This window comes from Photinus pyralis, unplaced genomic scaffold (assembly GCF_008802855.1).
Source record: "Photinus pyralis isolate 1611_PpyrPB1 unplaced genomic scaffold, Ppyr1.3 Ppyr1.4_LG3a, whole genome shotgun sequence".
Lineage (NCBI taxonomy): Eukaryota > Metazoa > Arthropoda > Insecta > Coleoptera > Lampyridae > Photinus > Photinus pyralis.
Window position 1 is genome coordinate 6,970,871 of NW_022170509.1, and position 23,196 is coordinate 6,994,066.

Below are 23,196 nucleotides of genomic sequence, written 5' to 3' on the forward strand. Positions count from 1 at the left end.
TCCTGGTGGAAGCCGCCAGTACGAGGTAGAATGAATTTGATTAAAATCCTCTATTTAAATAGGAAAGAACGGTAATGACACATAAGTGTCTCTAATTAAGAATGATGCACATTTAACTCCTAAGTAATTAGTTCTCTCACAAAGAATGTTGTTAGTAGGGAAACAAACAACATATGTCGTCAATTTTACTCGACCATTTGAAAATGTATCTAACCAAAGAAGATGAATGAAATATATACCGGCACTAGAGCTATAAATATGCATTGTAACTTTAATTTGTTATCCAACGCATAATCAGCTGTGAACCTTTGATCTCGGCTGCTGTAGCTTCATTTCCTTCATCTTATCATAGGTTCGGGTACCAATGTCATTATACTGCCTAGTGATGCAAACGTTTTATTGTTACACTACTGAGATAAGTTAACGGCCTTTTATCTTGTCTTGACTTTCCTAACATTTTCTATTCATTCAAGTCTCTAAGCTCAACATTCATTAATAAAACATTGTAAATTATGTAAGTTGCTACGTTCTAATGAAAAAACCTTCTCAGACCCGTTTCAAAAAAGTAATTAAATCAGTACGAAATGGTTTATTACTGATTAAAACAAATTGCGGATATCTTGCGAGAATTCTCCATATTCTTTGTATTACCATAATTAGGGGACTGAAAGCCCAATGACCATAAAACCAACCTCCGTGAAGTTAAGGAGCCAGTTTTCAGTATTCAAACTGCAGAAGACATCCGAACGTCCAGGGCGAGAACTTATATTTGGAATACAACGAACATTTAAAGAGTGACGGCTGTTGCAACCATGGCTGTAATCACTAGAGGAATATCAAGAGAACAAAACTTTTTCTAACTAATAATCAAAGCCTAAGATGAGTTTAAGACTAAACTGAAAAAAAACTACCCAAAGATTGGCATTCATTTAGCGATCCCCCCTGGACGGATAAATTAATCCCCAACTTTTCGATAGTAGGTACCACAGGTAAATCTGGATTTTGAAACTTTTTTTGTGAGTGTTAAACGAATATTTCTGTACATTAGACACGTATTTCACCCCGTTTTAACAAGCATGAGAATTTTAAACTTATTCGTGGGTGTTCTAATTCTTTTTGCAAATAAGAAGCGGTTTAACCTCCTCGGGTTAACGGGGTAGTACTAGACATTATTCCTGATTTCTTCAATTTTAATTGTTTTTCAGTTATCCTTGTTGTTGAGTTTTCTGTTATACGCATAACACTCCATACAAAGCACTTCCGCCTGTTTCTGCACACCGAATGGATACTACTCTTCTTCCTCCAATATTTACGCCCTCTCCCTCATCACCTTTCCAACATTTTCAGGTCACATAATCAGGGTAAATATTGAATAACATCGGTGATAAAGGACACCCCTACCTTAACTCTTTTAGATTTTGACGTGTAGAATATAAAACGTCCAGAAAATTGAAAATCGTACCCTTCTATCAGAAATTATAACACTTTTTGTGGGTTTTTTTCATTATAATACGGCTTTTCATCTATAAATGAAGCAATCTTAACGTATATCGCCAATTCTTTTAGATTTTGATCTGTAGAATACAAATCGCCCAGAAAATTGGAAATCGTACTTTTCTAGCAAAAATTATGGGGCTTTTTGTGTATTTTTCTCGTTTTATTACGGTTTTTCACCTATAACTTTTCACGTATGGAAGCGATCTTAACGTATATCGGCAATTCTTTTAGATTTTGACCTGTAAAATATAAATCGCCCAGAAAACTGAAAATCGTACTTTTCTAGCAAAAATTATGGCGCTTTTTGTGTATTTTTCTCGTTTTATTACGGTTTCTCACCTATAACTTTTTACGTGCCGAAACGCTATTTACGTATATCGTCAGTTCTTTAAAGTTTTGATCTGTAGATTCCAAATCGCTCAGAAAATTGAAAATCGTACCCTTTTAGGAAAAATTATAGCGCTTTTTATGTATTTTTTTCATTAAATTATATTACATATATTTTTGTAGGTTTTTAAAAATTATATTACGGTATTTTACCTATAACTTGTCACATACCGAAGCGATCTTAACGTATATCGGCAATTCTTTTAGATTTTGACCTGTAGAATGCAAATCGCCCAGAAAATTGAAAATCCTACACTTCTAGGAAAAATTATTCCGCTTTTTATGTATTTTTTCGTTATATTGCGGTTTTTCACCTATAACTTCACGTGCCGAAGCGATCTTAACGTATATCAGAAATTCTTTTAGATTTTGAACTGTAAAATACAAATCGCCCAGAAAATTGAAAATCTAACTGGGCAACTCTTAGATTTTGATCTGTAGAAATCAAATCGATCAGAAAACTGAAAATCGTACCCTTTTAGCAAAAATTATGCGGCTTTCTGTGTATTTTTTTAGGGCCATACATGCCAACCAAACTCACATCCCTTCTATTTCTCACCACTGCATTCCAGTCACCCATTACAATTTTACAAGCACCACCCTCTGCTTTCAGGATTATATTTTCTATCCTTGCGTATACTTCTTCCACTTCATCATCCTCATGGACAGTGGTTAGCATGTACGCTAACATCCTTTGACAATCAATTTAACTCTGTGTTTCTCTCTTTTTACCACTGTAAAAGAACTTTGTATCATCACATTTTTCCTGTCCCTGTCCCTCCCATCTTCTGTTTTTAATCAATTATCGCCGTAGATTGTTAAGATTTTCCTCCTTTAGAGTAGGCACGACGAATCCAAGCATGTTTTTTTTTTAATTGAAAAAAATTCGCAATTTTGGGCGGGCCAAGAAAACACATCTTCTGAAAGAAGGTGGCATGGGTTTTCTGTGGGCCGATTGCGCCCCAATGCAGTCTCAAATTCGGCAGGACAAATTAGAAATAACTTATGGCAATCGAAGATAACGGATGATCTACCACACCACCGGTAGTTTAGAGGGTGGTTCATAATATTGGGAAGAAAGGGAGGAATGCAATTCAGTTTGAGGTGGCAATGGCTTTCTGTTCGCCGTGTGAAAAAAGATTATGGTTTCAACAAAATGGACCTCCACATTATAGCAAGGAACAATTATTTGGATGTCCAATTTCCAAATTGTTGGATTTGTCGAGGAGGGATTTCTTTTAAATGCAAAAACAGTCTCATTGATAGGCTAGAAATATTTTTCTCTACGTTTCTACAAGTCACTTTTTACATAAAACAACGTGTTTTACACCGTTAACTGAATTGATCACGTTTTCAACAGCCCTATTATATCCTTTATTTGATCTCTTATAAAAATACAACTTACGTGGACAAGGTTAGATTCTTCAGGAAGTCCGCCCGTCATGCTTTGAATTATACAAAAACACGTGCATAATTACAACCCTTTATAAATTCTGGTTCTTCCTTCCGTTGCTTTCAACAACAACGCGTGCAAGCAAGTTTTACTTCATGCATTAAATTCTAAATATAAAATAAGATGGGAGTTAATCACGTTGTCACTTCAATTCATTTTGGTAATTTGCAATGAAAGGAAGAAGTAATTAACAATGGCGACCTGTAAGATAAATAGGAAAATTATGCATCGCCCTCTAAACCCACTTTTTACAGCGAGCGACAATAAATTATAGACAAATTTTACCACCCCATTCATTCCGAAAGCCAAGGCAGAGAGATGTGCCAAATTGAAGGCTATAAATGGGGTTTTCAATTTCGCCATCAGACAAACAAATCGTGTAACAATTCAGCCACTTTGGCGGTTAATCGTAAGTGGTTGAAGTGTTTAGTTTGCCTATATAGGGTCCTTTTACTTTTATCGGAGATTTATTGTAGGCCATGTGCTAGCACTGATCTTGTGGTTTAGAAAATGTGGAAGTCCTGAGAGTTTATGACAATTTAAAGCACATTTTCTTTATTACTGATTTTAGTGCGACTTAGTGCAATAAGGAAGGTTCATAATTTAAGTTAAAAATCCCCAAGACATAACTTATTATGAATGACATTATTCCGAAATAGCAGAGTAACGACCTGAAAATATAATATATAGCTGTGAAATTACAATTTTACTACTTAAAACAACTGGACAAAAAGGTCTATAACCAAGTGATAAAGGGGAAAGATTGTTACGGTTCATGATTTTCTTTATTTGGGGTGAACCACAGCCGTCAGATTTCGAAAGTTTTACGTAAAACGATTTGCAAGAGGACTTCAAGCTCCAAATGGACCAGATTAACATTCAAAGATAGACGTGTTTTCGAGTCTCGCTAAAAATATAACAGCTTCCGTTATTTCTCAAGTTACAAATCACATACGACAGAAAAAAATTTGCGGTAACGAAACGGCTCACATGTGTTTCCGTATCACCATTTCCAAGAAAAGTGGGTTATTAGGAAAAAAATATACGCTTCATTCCTAATTATTAAAAGGACCATAAACTTTTTATAGTACCTGGACCAGTTGTACCCTTGTTTCTTCTGCTAGTTTTCAAACTTTGAGTAAATGTTTTTCATCAATAAATAATCAGTCGTGGATTATTCATTAGTACAGACAATAAGCAGTAGACGCATGTGAAGTTAGCTCCTCTAGAGTTCTTGATCAATTAAAAAATCACTTGTGAAAATATGGGGGGCTATAGTTTACATATATACATTTTACAACAACAGCTTCATCCGGAACTGCGGCCAGAACTCGGCCAAAAAATGTTGTATTATTGTATGATTTCAACCAGAGCTGGGCAGAATACTTTCAAAAAGTATTTGAATACTAAATAGTAAATACTTTACACAAATCAAAGGTATTTGAATACTAAATACTTTTACGTCCAGCACAAGCGAATACTAGATACAAATACATTGAAACGTATTCAAATACTTTAAAAAATACGTATTCAAATACTTCAGAATGTATTCGAATACTTTCAAAAGTATTCTAATATTATCAAAGGTATTCGAATACTATAAAAAGTATTTCCTTAACTTACTTTGAAAAGTATTCGAATACAGTAAACAGTATTCAAATACTTGTCACTCAAATACATTAAAAATTTAAAATAGTATACTAGATAAAAGGCTTAATACTACTTAAAAACTCAAGTTATACTTTGTATGGGGTTAGCTTTTTTTATATTTCTATTGTTATATACAAGGGGAGTAAAAGCGTATTATTATTATTATTATATTATTATATAGGAGGTACCTACCAGGAGCTTTCTTATACCAGTTATATCCTTAAGAATACGTGTACGTCGTGCACATAGTACGTACGCCTTTCTGAAATTTAATCCTAGCGATTTTGGAACAGATCCATTTTTGACCATCCGTTTGTCTGTCTGCATGATAGTTTGTTTAGAAACGTGCGATCGCTTTGAAAATTGGTACACGGTCTTAAGAATATAAGAAAGGCCCCTATTGTTATTAAGTTACGTAGACTATCGAGTCAAAAAGTTTCACTCCAGGATCGTTCGGTATTCAGTTGTATCGGATTTTTAGGTATATTTGATTTTGTGACAATGGAAACTTTCCCTAAACATTTCTAAATTGTTCTCAAATATTTGAATAACTTAAAAGTACCGCCTTTTTTTGAGGCCGGAAAAAAATTGTCTCAGTTCGATCCGGAAAAAATTGGTTTCTAGTCTATAAATTTTGATTGAGAAGTCTGATCGAAAAAGTACGAATTGTTTTGGATTCTACGCACCAAAATTAATAAGAAAAGTGTTTTCCCGAGAAGTTTTGGTGTAGTCGATTTTTGGTAAAAAAGGAAGATTATACACTGCCTTTTTTTGAGGCCCGCAAAAAAAATTGTCTCAGATCGACCCGGAAAAAAAATTTACTTATAGAATGTGGCCTGTAGAATCCATAATTTCAAACAGTTCCAAGATTGGGCTACTAGTTCAAAAGTTACAGCCCTTTGAATTTTCTTTCGAAATTGGTTTATAGTCTATAACTTTTGATTGAGAAGTCTGATCGAAAAAGTACGAATTGTTTTGGATTCTACGCACCAAAATTAATAAGAAAAAGTGTTTTCTCGAGAAATTTTGGTGCAGTCGATTTTTGGTAAAAAAGGAAGGTTGTACACTGCCTTTTTTTGAGGCCCTCAAAAAAAATTGTCTCAGATCGACCCGGAAAAAAGTTTTCTTATAGAATGTGGCCTGTAGAATCCATAATTTCAAACAGTTCCAAGATTGGGCTACTAGTTCAAAAGTTACAGAGCTTTGAATTTTCTTTCGAAATTGGTTTCTAGTCTATAACTTTTGATTGAGGTCTGATCGAATAAGTACGAATTTTTTTGGATTCTACGCACCAAAATTAATAAGAAAAAGTGTTTTCCCGAGAAATTTTGGTGCAGTCGATTTTTGGTAAAAAAGGATGGTTATACACTGCCCTTTTTTGAGGCCCGAAGAAGAAATTGTCTCAGATCGACCTGGGAAAAAAATTTTCTTATAGAATGTGGCCTGTAGAATCCATAATTTCAAACAGTTGCAAGATTGGGCTACTAGATCTAAAGTGTTTTCCCGAGAAATTTTGGAGTAGTCGATTTTGGTAAAAAAAGGAAGGTTAAGTATTCAAATACTATGCGAAGTACTCGAATACTTTACAGAGTATCCAAATACTTTGCGATGTATTCCAATACTAAATATTTGTGAAAGTATGTGTTCCATAAAAGTATTTAATTACAAAGTATTTGAATACTCTTTTTTTTTCTGGGTTGGATCCATTGTTCCTCGAAATGGGGGTTGAAATATATTGTGTGATCAAAACTCTCTAAACTATATGGGGAAGGTTTAGAGAGTTTTGATCACACAATATATTTGAATACTTTAAAGGATTTGAATACTAAAAAGTATTTACAAAATCGAATACTGCCCAGCTCTGATTTCAACACATTTCCGTATCTTGAGGTACAATCCGGAACTCTAATCAAATTTAAAGATTCTAACCAGAAAAACTCTCCGCATATTCATTTAACACCTTTCGGAAAAGCGTATTCACTTTTTTTATTATAAGTTTCACCACAGAACTTCATTAGGAAAAGTGGAGGGGCTGTCCAAAATTCTAGTAAAAACGCTGCCCAAGGAAATCTCTTTTGTATTTCTTAGCGGCAAAAATAAAAACCCTCCACGTATTTCTTATTACTTACAGGTCGCAAACCAAAACTTTCTTCGGGAAAATCCTCGTATTTTTTTAATTATAAGGTTTACCGCACTGTGGGATTTATTGCGTCTGCCAGTTCTGCTGCCTCCCTCCACCAGACTCGCGTTACTCAAATGGATCGAAGAAATTCGTCGGGTACGGAAGATCCTGCTAGGCATTGGAGAGATTGCGAGGGTTTGCGTCAGGGGTCACCATTTTATCGGTATCGTATATCTTGATTACTTTACAATTATGAAACTCACAAATTACTAATTGTAACATTATAAGAAAACAAAAAAATTAAATGATTGCAAACACAGAACGAACTAATTGAAGTCGAGTAATCGTTTATATGGAATAAATATTTTTTACGTCTATTGCTTTCAAAAAATGAATTTCCCTCTAGTTTTACACTTAGGTGGTTTTTTCTAGAAAATTCACACTTACATGTATCGCAGGGGGCTGCAAATTTAGTATTCCAAATATTTTGATTTCTGTGATAGTTTATGTTTAAGTCATCTATAACCACAGATCTAAACACTCTAAATCTGTGCTATAACTATCCCGTCAATAATTGTTTATCTTTATAGAGAACTCCTTAAAATCGCGACCTATTAATCTACTATGTGTACAATTGAAAGTTTGCAGTTGATACGGATAAAATGCAACTTTGCCTCAATTGCAAAATAATAATTCAGAAATTTATCTAGGACCAGGTACCACAGAAATAATGCCTGTGTACGTAGACTCAACCGAAAAGTACTTGGACTTTTAATTGCGGGCCATTTTTGATACTCTTTGGAAAAACTGGAAAATTGGAAAATAAAATGTTCCTACGTATACTTCTCTGTCTTGTAAAATAAAGGGAGGACTAAATGGGGTCATAAAATATGTTAAAATTTTTGTTCCGAGTCATGAATTTTCAAAAATACTTGATATTTCAGTCACGTTTGTATATTATCAAATTGGGGTTACTCATATCCAAAATATGACAGTTTTTTAGCGAATCTAATGCTTATTTAATGCAGACGAGACTTATTTTGTCTGCGTCTAATGTGCAACAATTGTTCAAAAACCGTCTACAGGCTGCTTCAAAACTGAAGGCTAATTTCTATGTGTTCAGTCAGGACTCTTAATTTTTATAGTAGTTCACTTAAACACGATGCAAAATCCTTAAAGTCAATTTAAAATAGTTCGATAACAAGGTATTGCCTACCGTTGATTTGATATTTAAATTGCACATTGTGTCCGTAACATTAAAAGCACGCGTGCTGGAAGCAGTTGTCTCGCTTTGACAATGAATTTGATTAACAACTATAACGCATACTGCACACATGGTGCACCCCGATTTCTTGAGAAAGCTGCATCGGGGTGTCTTAGGGTACAAACGGCAAATCGCCAAATCACAGCTGCTGAGGGTTTTATTATATATCACATCTGCTGCTTAAATATGGTGGCAATATGCATTATTAACCCCAAATAATTTATTTCGAGATTGATTTTGTTCCTCTTAATTAATAGGTACAGTAGGTAGGTAATTTGCGCACTTGGGTAGTTCTTCCAGAATTGGTTATAACCGTTTTACAGCTGGTATAACATTTCTACTGATAACACGTTATCTTAGACCCGTTGTAAAACATGTTTAAACGATTTTAATGCATATGACCTTATTTCATAAGTGATTACTCTAAATAATAGACCACAGTCTGTTGGGCAACTTTTTGCATCTTGACCTCAGCGCTTCATTTCAATTGCTGATAACAAAAGTATTTTTAGAATAATTATTAGCCATTAATTGACTGGCAAACAAACATGTCAGTTTTTATTTTTAAATCCGTATAATTCACATGCTTCATCAGGATATAGGAAGTGCAGGTTCTTACAGGTGCGCCGCCTACCTGGCTATTCATGAAGTGACAAGAGGTATATGCATTTATGCACCAACCGTATCCATTTATAATCCTGTCCCAAATTATCTCCGTGCAATAAAATAACGAAATAATGTTAAATAATTTACATTAGGATACAATACGAGTGGTCAGTTGGAGTTAAAGATTCTCTTTAACGTTATATATGTTAGAGACTCAAATAACAGTAATAACTGATTAATTTTTTTGTTTAACTGCTCGTCGGTTTTAATATAACATGTGGGGCGATTAAATAGAGGGTGGCACTACACAAGGGTGCACCCCCTTATAATAGTCAGTTGATATCCACTCTCGCCGTTTTATATACGTCGTCGCACGAGCCACACCAGGTGTATTTTCACATGGTATACTAAACATGCAAGAAAACTGTTTGTTCTCGCCGCAGTTTTTACTATCATATACGTTGACATAGAGAAAATAAATAAAGGGACTAAAAGTAGCAAAACAGGTAAAAATCAAGGTATCGTAACTGCCTCGTGCGCTAAGAAACACATTCAACCTTTAAAAAATACACCCTCATTAAACAACAGTACAGTCTAGTTGTAGAGCGTTGCCCTTAGCTGTTCTCTTCCCCTACACTACATTGTTTACCGCCATATGTGAAAGTAGCTTATATGAAAGTGAATGCACCCGCCTGCTTGTGCCCAGCATGTGTGCGAAGTGCATAAGGGTTCTTTTGAATAAGCATCCCTATAAGCTTAATGCATATGCAGTGTACAGTTAGACGGTTTTTAAACCTAAAGATCGAAGTCAAGTATATAGCAACCGGACAGGAACACTATTGATTATTCATTAATTGCGCTCAGGACACTCACCCCAACCAAAAATTTTAAAAATCGTTTAAGAAAATATGCGATCGCCCTTTTTAGGATCCATCATCAAATCATAAAAGGTAGTGGAGAAATTAAAGATCGTCTATAATTTTAAGTTTTATTAGATCAGATATTATGTTGTTTGAAAATAAATTAATTTAACCCGAATATGTACCTACTTCATTCAATTTATTTAAATCGTATGAAATTAGGTTTGTGACTCATACAAGAGCTTTAAGTTTCATTTTAAGGGCCGGATTTTAAAATTATTGGGGACCCTTTCCCTTGCGCTTAATTTAACCGATTTCTAATGACAACCATCTTAAAAAAATATAAATCAAAGTGCACTAGAAATACACCCCAGAAGATTCGGATTATTTAATAAAGATAACACTCTTATATCGATCTTCTAACGTTACTCGACTTTAAAAAAAACTTGATGGTTAGGGCTAGTTGCAGGAATTGCTTGTGAAGGCTTCAGGAATTGATCAATTTTAGCCAATTTATTCCTTCGTCGCTAACTGTTTCGCCTGTGCAGAGGTAAATTCTTGGGTGTTAGGCTGTCACCATGACTTAGCTGCATTAATCTCGAAATACAACTTCAGTCTAAGGTTATCGTATCCAGGACCTTCAGATACCTCCTGGACTGTGGAAGGTCTCACTAATTAACGAAGTGTTTCATGTACTTTATGTAAGAGGCTTCGGAATGTTATTTTTCACAAATGGGAAATGAGTGGAGTTGCTTTTAAATCGATTTGAGCTTTTGAGCATATCAAATTTCGTATTAAAGTCAGATTTAAATTATTAAAATTCATGAGTTACTTCTTCGGGTTGTTAATTCTTGTATATTGTATATATTGGTCCAGATTTTTCATCTATATTTACCCTCTGTAGACAATGATTCGCAATTTTCTTCGGCTCGGTTCTAGGGGAATACGGCTTTAAATGTGTTATCTCTAAATTTGTAGGAACTTTTTTGGCTTTTTGATTCATTTTACACTTTTGGTAAATTATTCAATAAACTCTCTTTTGCTTTTCCAATTGACAAAGTGTGTTATTTGCGTGCGAGGTTTGCATTACTACGCTAGTCACTAGTCAGCTAGTACCTACTTATTCGTGTTTCTCCCGCAATAATAGCAAAATAATAAGCAACAATGTTAACTGTGGTAAAATCTAACGAAATGCGTGTTCACTATTCACTAATGAAGTCACACAAAGTATACACGAAATAGCTTTTTTTACGAACGTTTTATCTCTTTCTTTAGTAACGCAAAATATGTAATTAATTAACACAAGCGTAACATTGAAGGAGTTTGCAGAAAATTTTCAATTTTTTTATAAACGAATTACATTTTTTGTTTTTTGCCGGGGCCTCTTTTAAGTCGGGGCCCGTCCTCATGGCGTACGTTTGAGACATTGCGGATACGCCACTGAAGATGGTCACGATATGATTCCAAAAATGCTATCTTCTGGCTAGATGCATGTTGATAAATAATCCGAATGGTGTTATATTAAATTGAATTGTAAGAAAGTCGATCGCTTTTCGATTGAGGCGAAAGTTAAATTAAATTTAAGTGTTGATTGCACTCTTGTAATGGGCGTTATGAAAAGGAGGAACAACGAATGTACAATGTGGTGAAAGGAAAGGGAAACTGAAGGAGTACTAGGGCCGTTAGTCTTTAGAAGAATTAACAAAGTATTGATGAAAATTGACGGAGTTGCAAATACCTGGTCCTGGAACTAAATTTACAAATGGAAGGTTATACAAGCTCTTTAAGAGAAAAGGAGGTACTTACTGAATTTCCTTCAGGGAGAGTTTAGGACTTTTTCAGATTAACAATAATCTGAGCTTGCAATACTTAAATGTATTTATATTTTAGGGTTACATAGCGGTTTTTAAAAATCATTCTACGCAAAGAACATCCGACACAATGGAAAACTTTAAAGTTCTACCAAATAAATCCCGAACAACATAGATCAGAAAGGTCTTTATAAGTAGATTGTATTGTTTCAAACTGAAACCTCATTGAAGAAACTTAAGAAGTTATCCAACGGGCTGTAACTTTTGAACTAGTAGCCCAATCTTGGAACTGTTTGAAATTATGGATTCTGCAGGCCACATTCTATAAGAAATTTTTTTCCGGGTCGATCTGAGACAATTTTTTTTGAGGGCCTCAAAAAAAGGCAGTGCATAACCTTCCTTTTTTACCAAAAGTTGACTGCACCAAAATTTCTCGGGAACACTTTTTTTTATTAATTTTGGTGCGTAGAAACCAAAACAATTCGTACTTTTTCGATCAGACTTCTCAATCAAAAGTTATAGACTAGAAATCAATTTCGAAAGAAAATTCAAAGGGCTGTAACTTTTGAACTAGTAGCCCAATCTTGGAACTGTTTGAAATTATAGATTCTACAGGCCACATTCTATAAGAAAATTTTTTTTCTGGGTCGATCTGAGACAATTTTTTTTGCGGGCCTCAAAAAAAGGGAGTGTATAACCTTTTTTTTACCAAAAATCGACTGCACCAAAATTTCTCGGAAAAACACTTTTTCTTATTAATTTTGGTGCGTAGAATCCAAAACAATTCGTACTTTTTCGATCAGACTTCTCGATCAAAAGTTATAGACTAGAAACCAATTTCGAAAGAAAATTCAAAGGGCTGTAACTTTTGAACTGGTAGCCCAATCTTGGAACTGTTTGAAATTATGGATTCTACAGGCCACATTCTATAAGAAATTTTTTTTTCCGGGTCGATCTGAGACAATTTTTTCTGAGGGCCTCAAAAAAAGGCAGTGTACAACCTTCCTTTTTTACCAAAAATTGACTGCACCAAAATTTCTCGGGAAAACACTTTTTCTTATTAATTTTGGTGCGTAGAATCCAAAACAATTCGTACCTTTTCGATCAGACTTCTCAATCAAAAGTTATAGACTATAAAAACCAATTTCGAAAGAAAATTCAAAGGGCTGTAACTTTTGAACTAGTAGCATAATCTAGAAACTGTTTGAAATTATGGATTCTACAGGCCACATTCCGGGTCGATCTGAGACAATTTTTTTTTCGGGCCTCAAAAAAGGGCAGTGTACAACCTTCCTTTTTTACCAAAAATCCCTCATCATTTACAATTACGTCGTTGTTTGTTTTTAATTTGCAAGAGAAACATTCCGTATTGTTTCTGCTTCTTGGTTATTTCAGTGGAGTTCGGGGGGCCATGTTCTCTGCAGTCTTCTTGTGGTTGGGCCATTGGTGTATAGTGGGTTTATTCGTCCGTTTGAGTGTTTGTCTCTTTGCTTGTTATAGGAGTTAGTTATTCTCAGCATTTCGGTTGTTACAAAGGGGGTCTTCAGGTGATTGTGGAGAGCAATCTCGTGTACCATGGACCATCTGCGGATGAGTTAGTTTTATATAGTAGGTAATATTTTGTTGTTCAGTGAGAGTTTTGAAGCCATTGCATTTGTCGGAATTTTATGTTTGGTTGTTTTCTTTTGGACCGGATGTGATTTTACCTTTGGTCTCTAGATGAAGTTCTATTCAGTGTTCTACGAGGTTAGTTTAGGTGGGGGTCATTTTTTAATTACCATAGCACTTGTTTATAAATGGAGTGTGGTCAAATGCGAGGTCCTTGTTGGATACTATTACACCGTCTTGTTATTCCATGTGTTATGTCCAGGAGGTCAGGGAGTTTTCTAGGGTTACTTGGCCAGTAAGGGGGTTCGTTGGTCTTCGCCACCGTGAGGTGGTGGTTTGTTGTATGTTTGGGGTTCTTGTACATGGTGTTTTTTTAGAACTGATTGCTTGTGACTGTGCCTCTGTGTATCTGTGTGTTCTAGAAGTACTGTTTCTAGCGAATACTAATTCCTTGTAGACCCTGCAGGGTGGTTATCGCCACACATTGCACATTTAGCGGGTGTATTCCTTGGTTTTTACAAGATTTTGAATCATAAGGAAGAGTGGTGTGTCCATAGGATTGGTACATTGAATTGGCTTTGATTCTTTTTTGGAGCTTCAATAGATATGTTGGTGTTTGGCACAGGAATTCTTGTTTGAAGATTTATCTATTATTTTGCTGGGGTTCTAGGTCAATGAAGAACAACGCTGGCTATGTTTCGCGTTCCCAAAAGACGCAGAACAACATGAAACATCCGGAAACGGATTATTTTTTCAATTTCCGAATATATAAACGCCTTGAATACAGCAGCCAAACTAGCACCAGTGCAAGTAAATTGCTCCTATAATCAGCTTGTCAAAAGTGCATGATTGCTCATTACAATTTCAAATTCATACTTTACATTTCAGGCCGAAAGTATTTTGAAACATTTTTTCATTATAAATAAATCCTAACGGAAAACTACGGTAGGCGCCAAATTTCATAAAATGTATCGTCCTGCCATCTTATGTTGTTTTCTTGAACATCGTTCTGCTTGTTGCTAATAAATGCAGGGCACTTCATTATTACCACCATCATATTCGCAGTCGCCACTCTTTGATAGAAAACTGTATCTAACGCATAGGATTCGATTCGGACAAGTAACGTTAGATGTCAGAACGATATATTTTTTAAATTTCAGGACCCACTGTAATAATCAAGACGGCATTTAGGCAGTACAAAGAAACAACATTACAAAAAACATAAACTTTAGCGTTTATAATTGGTTAATTTTTCATGTACCCAACAGTTGCTATGTGTTTACGCTGGAGAAAACTGATTTTCGTATTATTAAACCCCTCTTTCACTTATTTGGATCATTTTCAATTTAATGACATGCCGTACGTAGGGTGAATGGCTTCAAAATTTGAATATATACTTTAAAAACGCGATATGGTGTACGTTTGGAAAGTGTACCCTGGTGTGTAGGCAACTCGTCATACTCGATATCTGAAAAATCCGCCGTTTTTTTGGCATTTTGTATATATAGAACATAAAATCTCAAGTCGGAGTACCAGGAAGGATCAATTTTCAGTCTAGGAATGCAGTTAGGATGCTGAAGGAAAAAATTACCACTTCAGCAGCAAGGTTCTCTTATAGGGTTGATCATTAAAAAAAATGTAACAATCAATACAAATGCAATGTAATATTGTTTTAACAAAAATTATACAACAAACCAATGAAAAAGAAATTCATATTATTTAAATTGAAACACAAAATTAAGCATAAGGGTAGCAGCCTTAATAGGAAACCACTAAGTAAAATAAAAATGCATGAGAAAAGTACACAAGTTTAAGCTCCCAACTGCTTATACAGAATGGGAACATAATCATCATACTGTGCTTGATAGAAATTTCCAGCGACCGGATTTCCCAGTTTGTACTTCTTGGCAAAGGCCCTAATGGAAAACTTTCCCCGATTATCGCCAGACCTAAATCAGACAAAACATTATCAATATGTAAAGCAATTATGCAAAGTCTTACCGATTGGTTAAACGTTTTTCATCAAATGTAATTTTGCCATCCTGTTTATAAATTAAGAAAACATAGCGATGTAAACCTGGAAAAAAGACAATGAGAACTGTTACAGTATGATATAAGACACACCTGTTCCCTGTGGGGGTCCCGATCCAACATATTCGGAAAGATTTTCGCCTTTGGAGATATCATCGCCAGGAATGTTTGCCACAAGCCAATGATGCCACTCCCTGAAATCCGGTTTTTGGCGGCTCGGTGCATCAGGATCTGATGCAAAATAATTTTAAATTATTGTGATGTTCAAAAGTAGTTCACTTGATGATATTAAGAAAGCCACGAAGTGTATTACCTGTCATGCATAAAGTGTAAAACGAGTTAGCATATGCAGACCATTTCACCGAAGGAATGTCCTTAACTTGAGTAGGTGTCAACTCGTTACCTAGCTCAACATGTACTCCGCTGGGGTAGTGCACCTAACAAGAAGAGTTAACGTATTGGTTTTAAGGTAGCTAGTCGCTCACCTCGGCAACTTCTTTAGGTGCTACATCAATAACATCGGGAACTACACCTTCCTTCTCCATTTGTTGTGTAATTACTGAGAAAAAGCGTTTAGTAAGTGCCGGCCTTCGAATTGATAGTAGCATTTGTAGCTAGGGATTATGGGTTACAAGTTCATCGAATTTACATATTACACCTAAATTAGCCTTATCACTTACCAAGCTTATCGTGAATTTAAACTGTCACTTGGCAACAAACAAAAAATTAAAATAAGGTTATGTTATGCAAATGTCAATTGTCAAAGTTCAATAAAATTCCGTATCTAAATTTAAACATGACTCTTTACAAAGAGCATGTGTCGTTTTCAATAATGTACAGAGTTATTCAAAATAATGTATCTAATTTAATTAATAATTTGAAACTGAACAATACACAGGAAGTTTTTTCATCAGTTTTTTATTGCCCTAGGATAAAGTGGGGGAATTTCAACCGTCTAAGGCTAAGTCTAACTTACAGATGAAGAGTCAGTGACCAATTTTAGGTTGTCATTTCAAAAGTAATGAAAATTCACACAATAAATTTTAAGGAGGGTAAGAAATAAGGGCCATTTTGGTCATCAGTCATAAAATTTTAGAAAATTACTTTCGATAGTATTTTAAATTCATATAATTTTTGAGAGACCACTGTCAATGTTTATTTAAAAAAATATAATTTGTGTTATTTCATCAATCTTGAAATTTTAACAGAATAAATATGCAGGACATACCATGTGTCCAAGATCGTCTCGAAAACCGTAAAAGGTACAAATTCTTATTATTGAACCTACATTAAGGGTATGATCGAGGACCTGACATTTACATTTATATAATTTTCATGTTAGAATTCGATAGGAAAATTACTTATTTTGATCTTAATCTCATTAAGTATTTGTTACCTATTTCATAATTAACACAAATTGCAAAAGAGAGGGTTTCGAAAGTAATTCCCCTTATGTGATGGTTTTTTCAGTCTGTCTGTCTATCCGTTTTAGTATTTTAGTCGCCGTCAACAAGGCCATTGAATTATTGACATAAGAAATACATTGTAAACTTCAAAGCAAAAATTCAAAATTATCTTCCACATAAAATACCTACTAAGTATTTGGTATCGCCGATTTTGTAATTTTTTTCTATCGAGTGACATTAAAATCAATATGGCGTTCATAAGAAATAAGAAAATTGATGTGATTTACTCGAATCCCACAAGTAATCAATATTTTATTTTAGTACTCCCAGAAAGCTGACAAAAATCAAGAGTGAGTTTGAGTATTTTTTTATCCCTTTTCGTTTTTTGGACATAACTTTGCTATTTGTAGAGCTACAAGAAATTATGAATAAGATAATTAATCAGCATAAAATTTTGCCTATTACACGACTTTGTATCTTTGTGTTTACGAGAGTCCTATAGTGGAAGTGAAAAAAAACTCACCCTGTATACATTATACTTGTGTTAGATATAAAAAAAAAGTACCTACCTTAATACAAGGTTTAACAAAATCATGAACAAAAATGATGCAATTAATGAAATATTCACATATTAGGTAATTAGTTTTGTTAAATTTAATTATAATTAAAAATGTAAAGTGAAGTGTACTCGGGAGTCCATTATTAATAATGGACTCCCGAGTACACTTCACTTTACATTTTTAATTGTTGAAGTCCGACATGAAATCTGAGAAGTATGCCTGAAATCAGTGAAATCTCGGGAAATCCATGAAATATTGATGAAATCCATGAAAATTCATGAAATCCATGAAAATTCATGAAATCCATGAAATATTCATGAAATCCAAGAAATATGAAATTTAGTGTCCATGATTTTGACTCGTGACCTACTCCTCGTAGTTCGCCTAGCCAGCTTTGAACAAAATGCTCTTTGGTGCTTAAATCGAAGGTTCGACTTTTTCTATTTTGGTCACAAAAACAGTCAACTCTCCAAGTTATGAGCTTGGTAATATTCACTTCATAATCTGCTTTAGAGCAGTGGCATAACTTCATTTTAGGGGCCCGTCTTCAAACATATTTCCCTTTCCCTTACGCTTAATTTAACCCCTTGGATTTCTAATGACAACCATCTCACAAATATAAATGAAAGTTCACTAGAAATACATCCCAGAAGATTCAGAAGGATAGCACCCTCATATCGATCTTCTGACGTTACTCGACTCTGACCTTTTAAAAAAACTTGATGGTTAGGACTAGCTACAGGAACTGCTTGTTGAAAGCTTCAGGAATTGCTTAATTTTAACCAATGTATTTCTTCACTGTTCAGCTTTTTTTTTTGCTTCTCTCTTAGAGGTCCCACTTTGGCATTTTCGTTCGCTTTGAGATGTATGATTTCAAAATTTCAAATACCTTTGGCGTAGGTATATACAGGCAGTTCACAATGTCACAATTTTTATATCAACCATTTTTAGACAATGTTAGTCTGTATATGTAGGAAATAGTGTCTTGATTTAGCTTTGCTGATTTTGCATTTTGAAGTTCCTACAGGCCCTTTGTAAAATTTAGTATCACTTTGTTTTCTGTGTAGTTTTGAATCTATTTGAGCTGGCTTCTATTGAGCATATCAAATTTTGTATTAGATTAAATTCAGATTTAAATTATTCAGATTCAAGAGTTACTTCCTCGGATTGTTAATTTTTCTATATTGTAGATATTGCTCCAAATTTTTCACCTATATTTACCCTCTCTGATCCTGCGTAGCTCAGATGAGTTTACGTTAGTAGCTCTAGCTCTGGCTGCAAGGGTCCTGGGTTCGAATCCCAGGTAAGGCATGGCTGTTTGTAATTGTATAGTGGGTTGAGTGGGAAGAATAGCTAATTAGCTAACACTCCGCCCACTATAAAATAAAGGCACTAAAAAAAAAATTAAAAAAAAAATGATTCGGAAGTAGTTTCCCATCAGATAAGTAGGAAGGCAGAGGGATGCAAGTGGATAAATCCGGTAAATTACAGCATTAGTATTTAGTCTTCAATTTTGAAGCGTGCATCAGTTTTACAATTGTAAATGTCGTGGAATTGTCTTACCATACGAATAGAGCTCAGATTTAGCAGGACATTTTTGTGGCTGTATGTTTCGTACTTACTTTCGTGTAAGTAATTTAACTCGATAATTGTGATTTGACAAACAAGATGTACTTACAAAAAAAAGTATCTAAGATACGCCCAGATACAATGAAAAATATATTAGTCAGTCTTCAATTTGTATTCCGTGTGCCACTTTGTGAAGCAATATCATGCTATACCTACATCAACATTTTCGTAAAAATGTGTAGATTGCGAATTTCGATGGGGCGTACCTCTCAGGGCTGGCCGAAAGGAGAAAACAACCCCTATGCAAAAATACATATTACGATAAAAAAATAGCTAAACATATTTTCCAAAATGTATGTATTTGCTTGAATCTGTATGGAGCAAACCTGTAAGGGGTACCGGAGGGGAGAAAAATCCCCTATCTAAAAATAAATGTTGCGATAAAACATTGCTATAAATATTTTTCAAAATGTATTTATTCGATGACCTATTAAGGGGCGTACCTCTAAGAAGTGGCGGAAGGGAGAAAACTACCCTTAAACAACTTTAAATAGCCCCTATATAAAAATAATGATGAAAAATAGCTGAAACTATTTTATAAAATGTATTTGTCTGCTAGATTGTCTATAAGGGGTACCAAGAAAGGGATGGACAAAAGAAGAAAAGAATGCTTTATATTTATATTATATTTGCATAGTTTTAACGAAACAAAGTTACTATTTACACCTTTTTTTATTCAAAAATAGATTTATTACTCGTTGTCGAAATCGCTATCCACTGCATCGTCAGAATCAGTAGTTTTTTATCTATTTCAATGTTTGAACAAAATTCGGGAACAGCCTCACATTTGCACATTTCCGTACAACGCATTTTTTTGGGTTAAACATTTGCACCTTTGAGTACAATTATTTTTTTACAAGAACATTTTAAAACATTTAGTATTTCTTCGGGTGCGCAAGGAAGAGTATACATAATGGGTTCAAATTTTTCGTTGTCCAATTTCCAACCGTATTCCGTTGGTGGCGGTGGATTCGGCTGAGCATTGAGTAATTAAATATTCACTCAACGGGCTGAGTCTGTGTATCCCGATTCCATTCAATACATTGGTAGCGACATTTTTGCATTCCAACCGTATTCCGTTGGTGGCGGTGGATTCGGCTGAGCATTGAGTAATTAAATATTCACTCAACGGGCTGAGTCTGTGTATCCCGATTCCATTCAATACATTGGTAGCGACATTTTTGCATTGCCGATTTTAACGCTGCTTGAGTTGGAGGCATATTATCAGTGGAAACTTGCCTCTGTGCAAACAACCCCCATCTTAGTTCTGCTAGACTTTTAAAACATTTTTATGTCTTACTAACCTATCATAGCACATTTTATATCTGTGATACGCGGGCATAAAGTACCACTTTATGCCCTAGGGCATTAAGTATCACCATAGTAACTCATTTATATTTAATGACAAAACAAACAAATATTTGCAGGTCATTGAAAACTAGAAACGTCAATTATTAATTGTCAATACCTACTAAATCACAAGATTGGCCTTATTTCTTATAATTTCTGAAACTTCCTCCTCATTCACAATGAATTGAATTATTTAAAATTACGTTTGACGTTTGGATGGTTTCAATCACATTAACAAATTCGAACCACGCATACTCGATCAAACACAATGAATTATTTTGTAAACGAATTTTGACGAAGAAAACTATTTGTAAAACATAAAATTGTGTATGTACCACGGGCATAAACTGATGTTTATACTCTCGGGCGACTAAAAAGCTCTCGGGCCATAGGCCCTCAAGAATATAAACATCACTATTATGCCCTTAATACATAAACAACTAATTTGATGCTGAATATAAAGAACAGACAAAAGCCTCGATCTGCTCAAAATGTTACATCTGATCCTGAAAGGGGATGAAGACCTGGAATGCTCCAGCTTTGAGTGGTCCAAGAGCCTCCTAAATTGGTTGTAAAGGCATTTCACGACTGCTAGAACCAATACATATAAACATGGTATCTTTAGGTAATAATGGAGCTCGTCTTACAGCCAATGAGCCAATAACAAAACATCTGTATCTAACGAAAGAATTCTTACTGTCTTTGCTCCCCTTTCAGATGCATCTAAAGAATGAAGAATCATTCTGGTATCGACTTCTTCGTGTGAACTCTTTAAGTGGTTCATATTGCCTCATAACACAGTACAAAGCACCGTATTTTTATAAGAACAAACGATCTTTTTATTACACCTATTTCCTAAAGCAATAAGATTTTTTGAGAAATACTGAGATATATCGTTTTTAGTGAAGGTGTGAGACAAAAGCTTTTTAATGGTTGCATCTTATATCGGTTTTTCGTCAACATGGTAACGTATATAGGGTCTGTACCATTTTGCCTTCTGGTTCCTTCCGATGGCTTTAAGTGAGCCCATATCATTATTATCAAAAATAACGTGTATTTCTGAATATGAAGCATACTTTTTTAACAGTTTATTTGATAACTGCTCAGATAGGTCAGAAAGGTGGATGCAATCTTTTAGCAGGAGCAGTTGTACTTCCACCATACCATCAATAACTGCAATGCTGAAACCACTATTTACAAAAGGCGAAGTTAACCGATTGTCCCAGAAAATTCCCACCTATTTTCGAACGCGCTACGGGTAATTTATATTTTTTATATATTAAACCTATTAATTTTCTAATCCTTGGGTAAAAGGGGTTGCAACCCCTATCTTATACTTCTTAATAGTAAGTACTATGTTAATTACAGAACATAAACAAAATTAACATTAATATCAAACTTGACGTAAAATTATACCTACACTATTAAAAATTACAACCCTTCAGGTAGTGATGGGTCTTCCTTATATTAATTTTTTAGTAAAACACAGTATTTTTTATTATCTTGAGTAAGCATTAGTCAATTTAACAAAAAAAATGCAATTATTTAATAATATATTTAAAAGGACGGTATAAGGGTAGTTTTCACCCCTCTGCGACCTTTGCGAGATGCGCCCCATAGAAATTCGTATTCTACACATTTTTCCGAGTATTTTGATGTACCTATCTCATAATATTGCTTCACTTATTTGCACACGGGACCTAATATTTGTGCAATTCAACACTGACTATATCTAGTTTTTCAATTTTTTCAAAAGTATCTAGATACTGTACTTAGCTATAAGCATCGAGAGTCAAAACCTGGTACCTCTCATCTCAAAGTATGTTACTAGACCAATTTGAACCGTGAAGACATATTTTGTTTGCCCTAATCTAATTATGGTCAAAGATCATTGTGGATAGTACTTTACTATACAGGGTGGTGACTTGCGTCGCGCATCATAGGGATTTCAATGTAAAATTCATAACATGCCATTATTGGCTCCCCAAATTATTTTAGACCAAAAATGTATTAAGGTTTTTTATAGACAACAATTTTTTACGTCAATCAACCGCGTTAGTTTCCAATTTTTTACATAATGAAGACAGAAAATTGGAAAAATAAAACCCGCATCTTTTTCAATAATCTGTGATGCCATGGAATTTTATAATACAAAAACTACAATATCCGTCATGCCATGGAATGTCTGCTATAAAACAAATCAAATTCTATCAAAAAGTATTATATTTAGAACAGCGAATTCAACATAAAGAAAGACCAAATGACTAAAAACGGTTTCCTAATATAACAATTTACAATAAATGTTCGAATAAGTCACCATTAACTGCAAGGCAGTAACCAAGTCAATCATAAAATCCATTTCGAACTACTGCTAATTGATAACTGGACATCTTTTTGTTTTAGAAAATTCCATGGCATCGCAGATTATTGCAAAAGATGCGGGTTTTATTTTTCCAATTTTCCGTCTTTATTATGTAAAAAATTGAAAACTAATACGGTTTATTGACGTAAAGATTTTTTTCTACAAAAAACTTTAATACATTTTTGCTCTAAAATAATTTGGGGAGCCAATAGTTGCATGTTATGAATTTTACATTGAAATCCCTATGATGCGTGACGCAAGTCACCACCCTGTATGTAGGAAGGGTGCACATTTTTCTGATACTTTGCTCAAATACAAAAATCTGACTTAGTCTGATAACAATCAATTAAAAGGAAGTAAGCCCGACTAAATTTAGAAGTTCATAAATTCGTGGTAACATAAATCTCAAATAAGAAATTCTGGTCACGTGATCTCGGCAACAAAAGAAAATTTAGAATAGTGAGCTTAATTCTGCAGTTGTAGAGCCGTAAATTTCTTAATTTATTCCAGCGTAATAATAAACGTTCCAGACCGTTTTTGCATTGTGGTTGTTGCTCCGTCGATTGTGCACTTCTTTAGAGAAATGGTCTACTCTCATTA

At 34.5% G+C, this 23,196-nt stretch overlaps 1 protein-coding gene across 2 annotated transcripts; it reads right to left on the bottom strand.

The window, feature by feature from the left end:
• Positions 1 to 14,902: 14,902 nt before the first annotated feature.
• On the bottom strand, positions 14,903 to 16,049 carry LOC116165589 (protein D2-like). Of its 2 annotated transcripts, none has more exons than XM_031480156.1 (6): positions 15,970 to 16,049; positions 15,775 to 15,848; positions 15,603 to 15,726; positions 15,383 to 15,520; positions 15,260 to 15,335; positions 14,903 to 15,207 (listed from the first exon to the last, which is right to left on the bottom strand). In XM_031480156.1, exons 2-6 carry the CDS (start codon positions 15,832 to 15,834, stop codon positions 15,069 to 15,071), a joined length of 537 nt encoding a protein of 178 aa, XP_031336016.1. In that variant the 5' UTR covers positions 15,835 to 15,848; positions 15,970 to 16,049; the 3' UTR covers positions 14,903 to 15,068. The 2 variants fall into 2 exon arrangements, with proteins under 2 accessions (XP_031336016.1, XP_031336015.1); XM_031480155.1 differs by having other exon boundaries at positions 15,775 to 15,903; positions 15,970 to 16,048.
• Positions 16,050 to 23,196: the final 7,147 nt, after the last annotated feature.

What these genes read in the sequence shown, in the direction of transcription:
- LOC116165589 (XM_031480155.1), bottom strand. Translation starts at nt 15,897, where the DNA reads ATGCTACTATCAATTCGAAGGCCGGCACTTACTAAACGCTTTTTCTCA. An exon ending in TTACACTTTATGCATGACAG is followed by an intron (nt 15,521 to 15,602) that starts GTAATACACTTC and finishes ATTTTGCATCAG; the next exon opens with ATCCTGATGCACCGAGCCGC. An exon ending in GGGACCCCCACAGGGAACAG is followed by an intron (nt 15,336 to 15,382) that starts GTGTGTCTTATA and finishes TCTTTTTTCCAG; the next exon opens with GTTTACATCGCTATGTTTTC.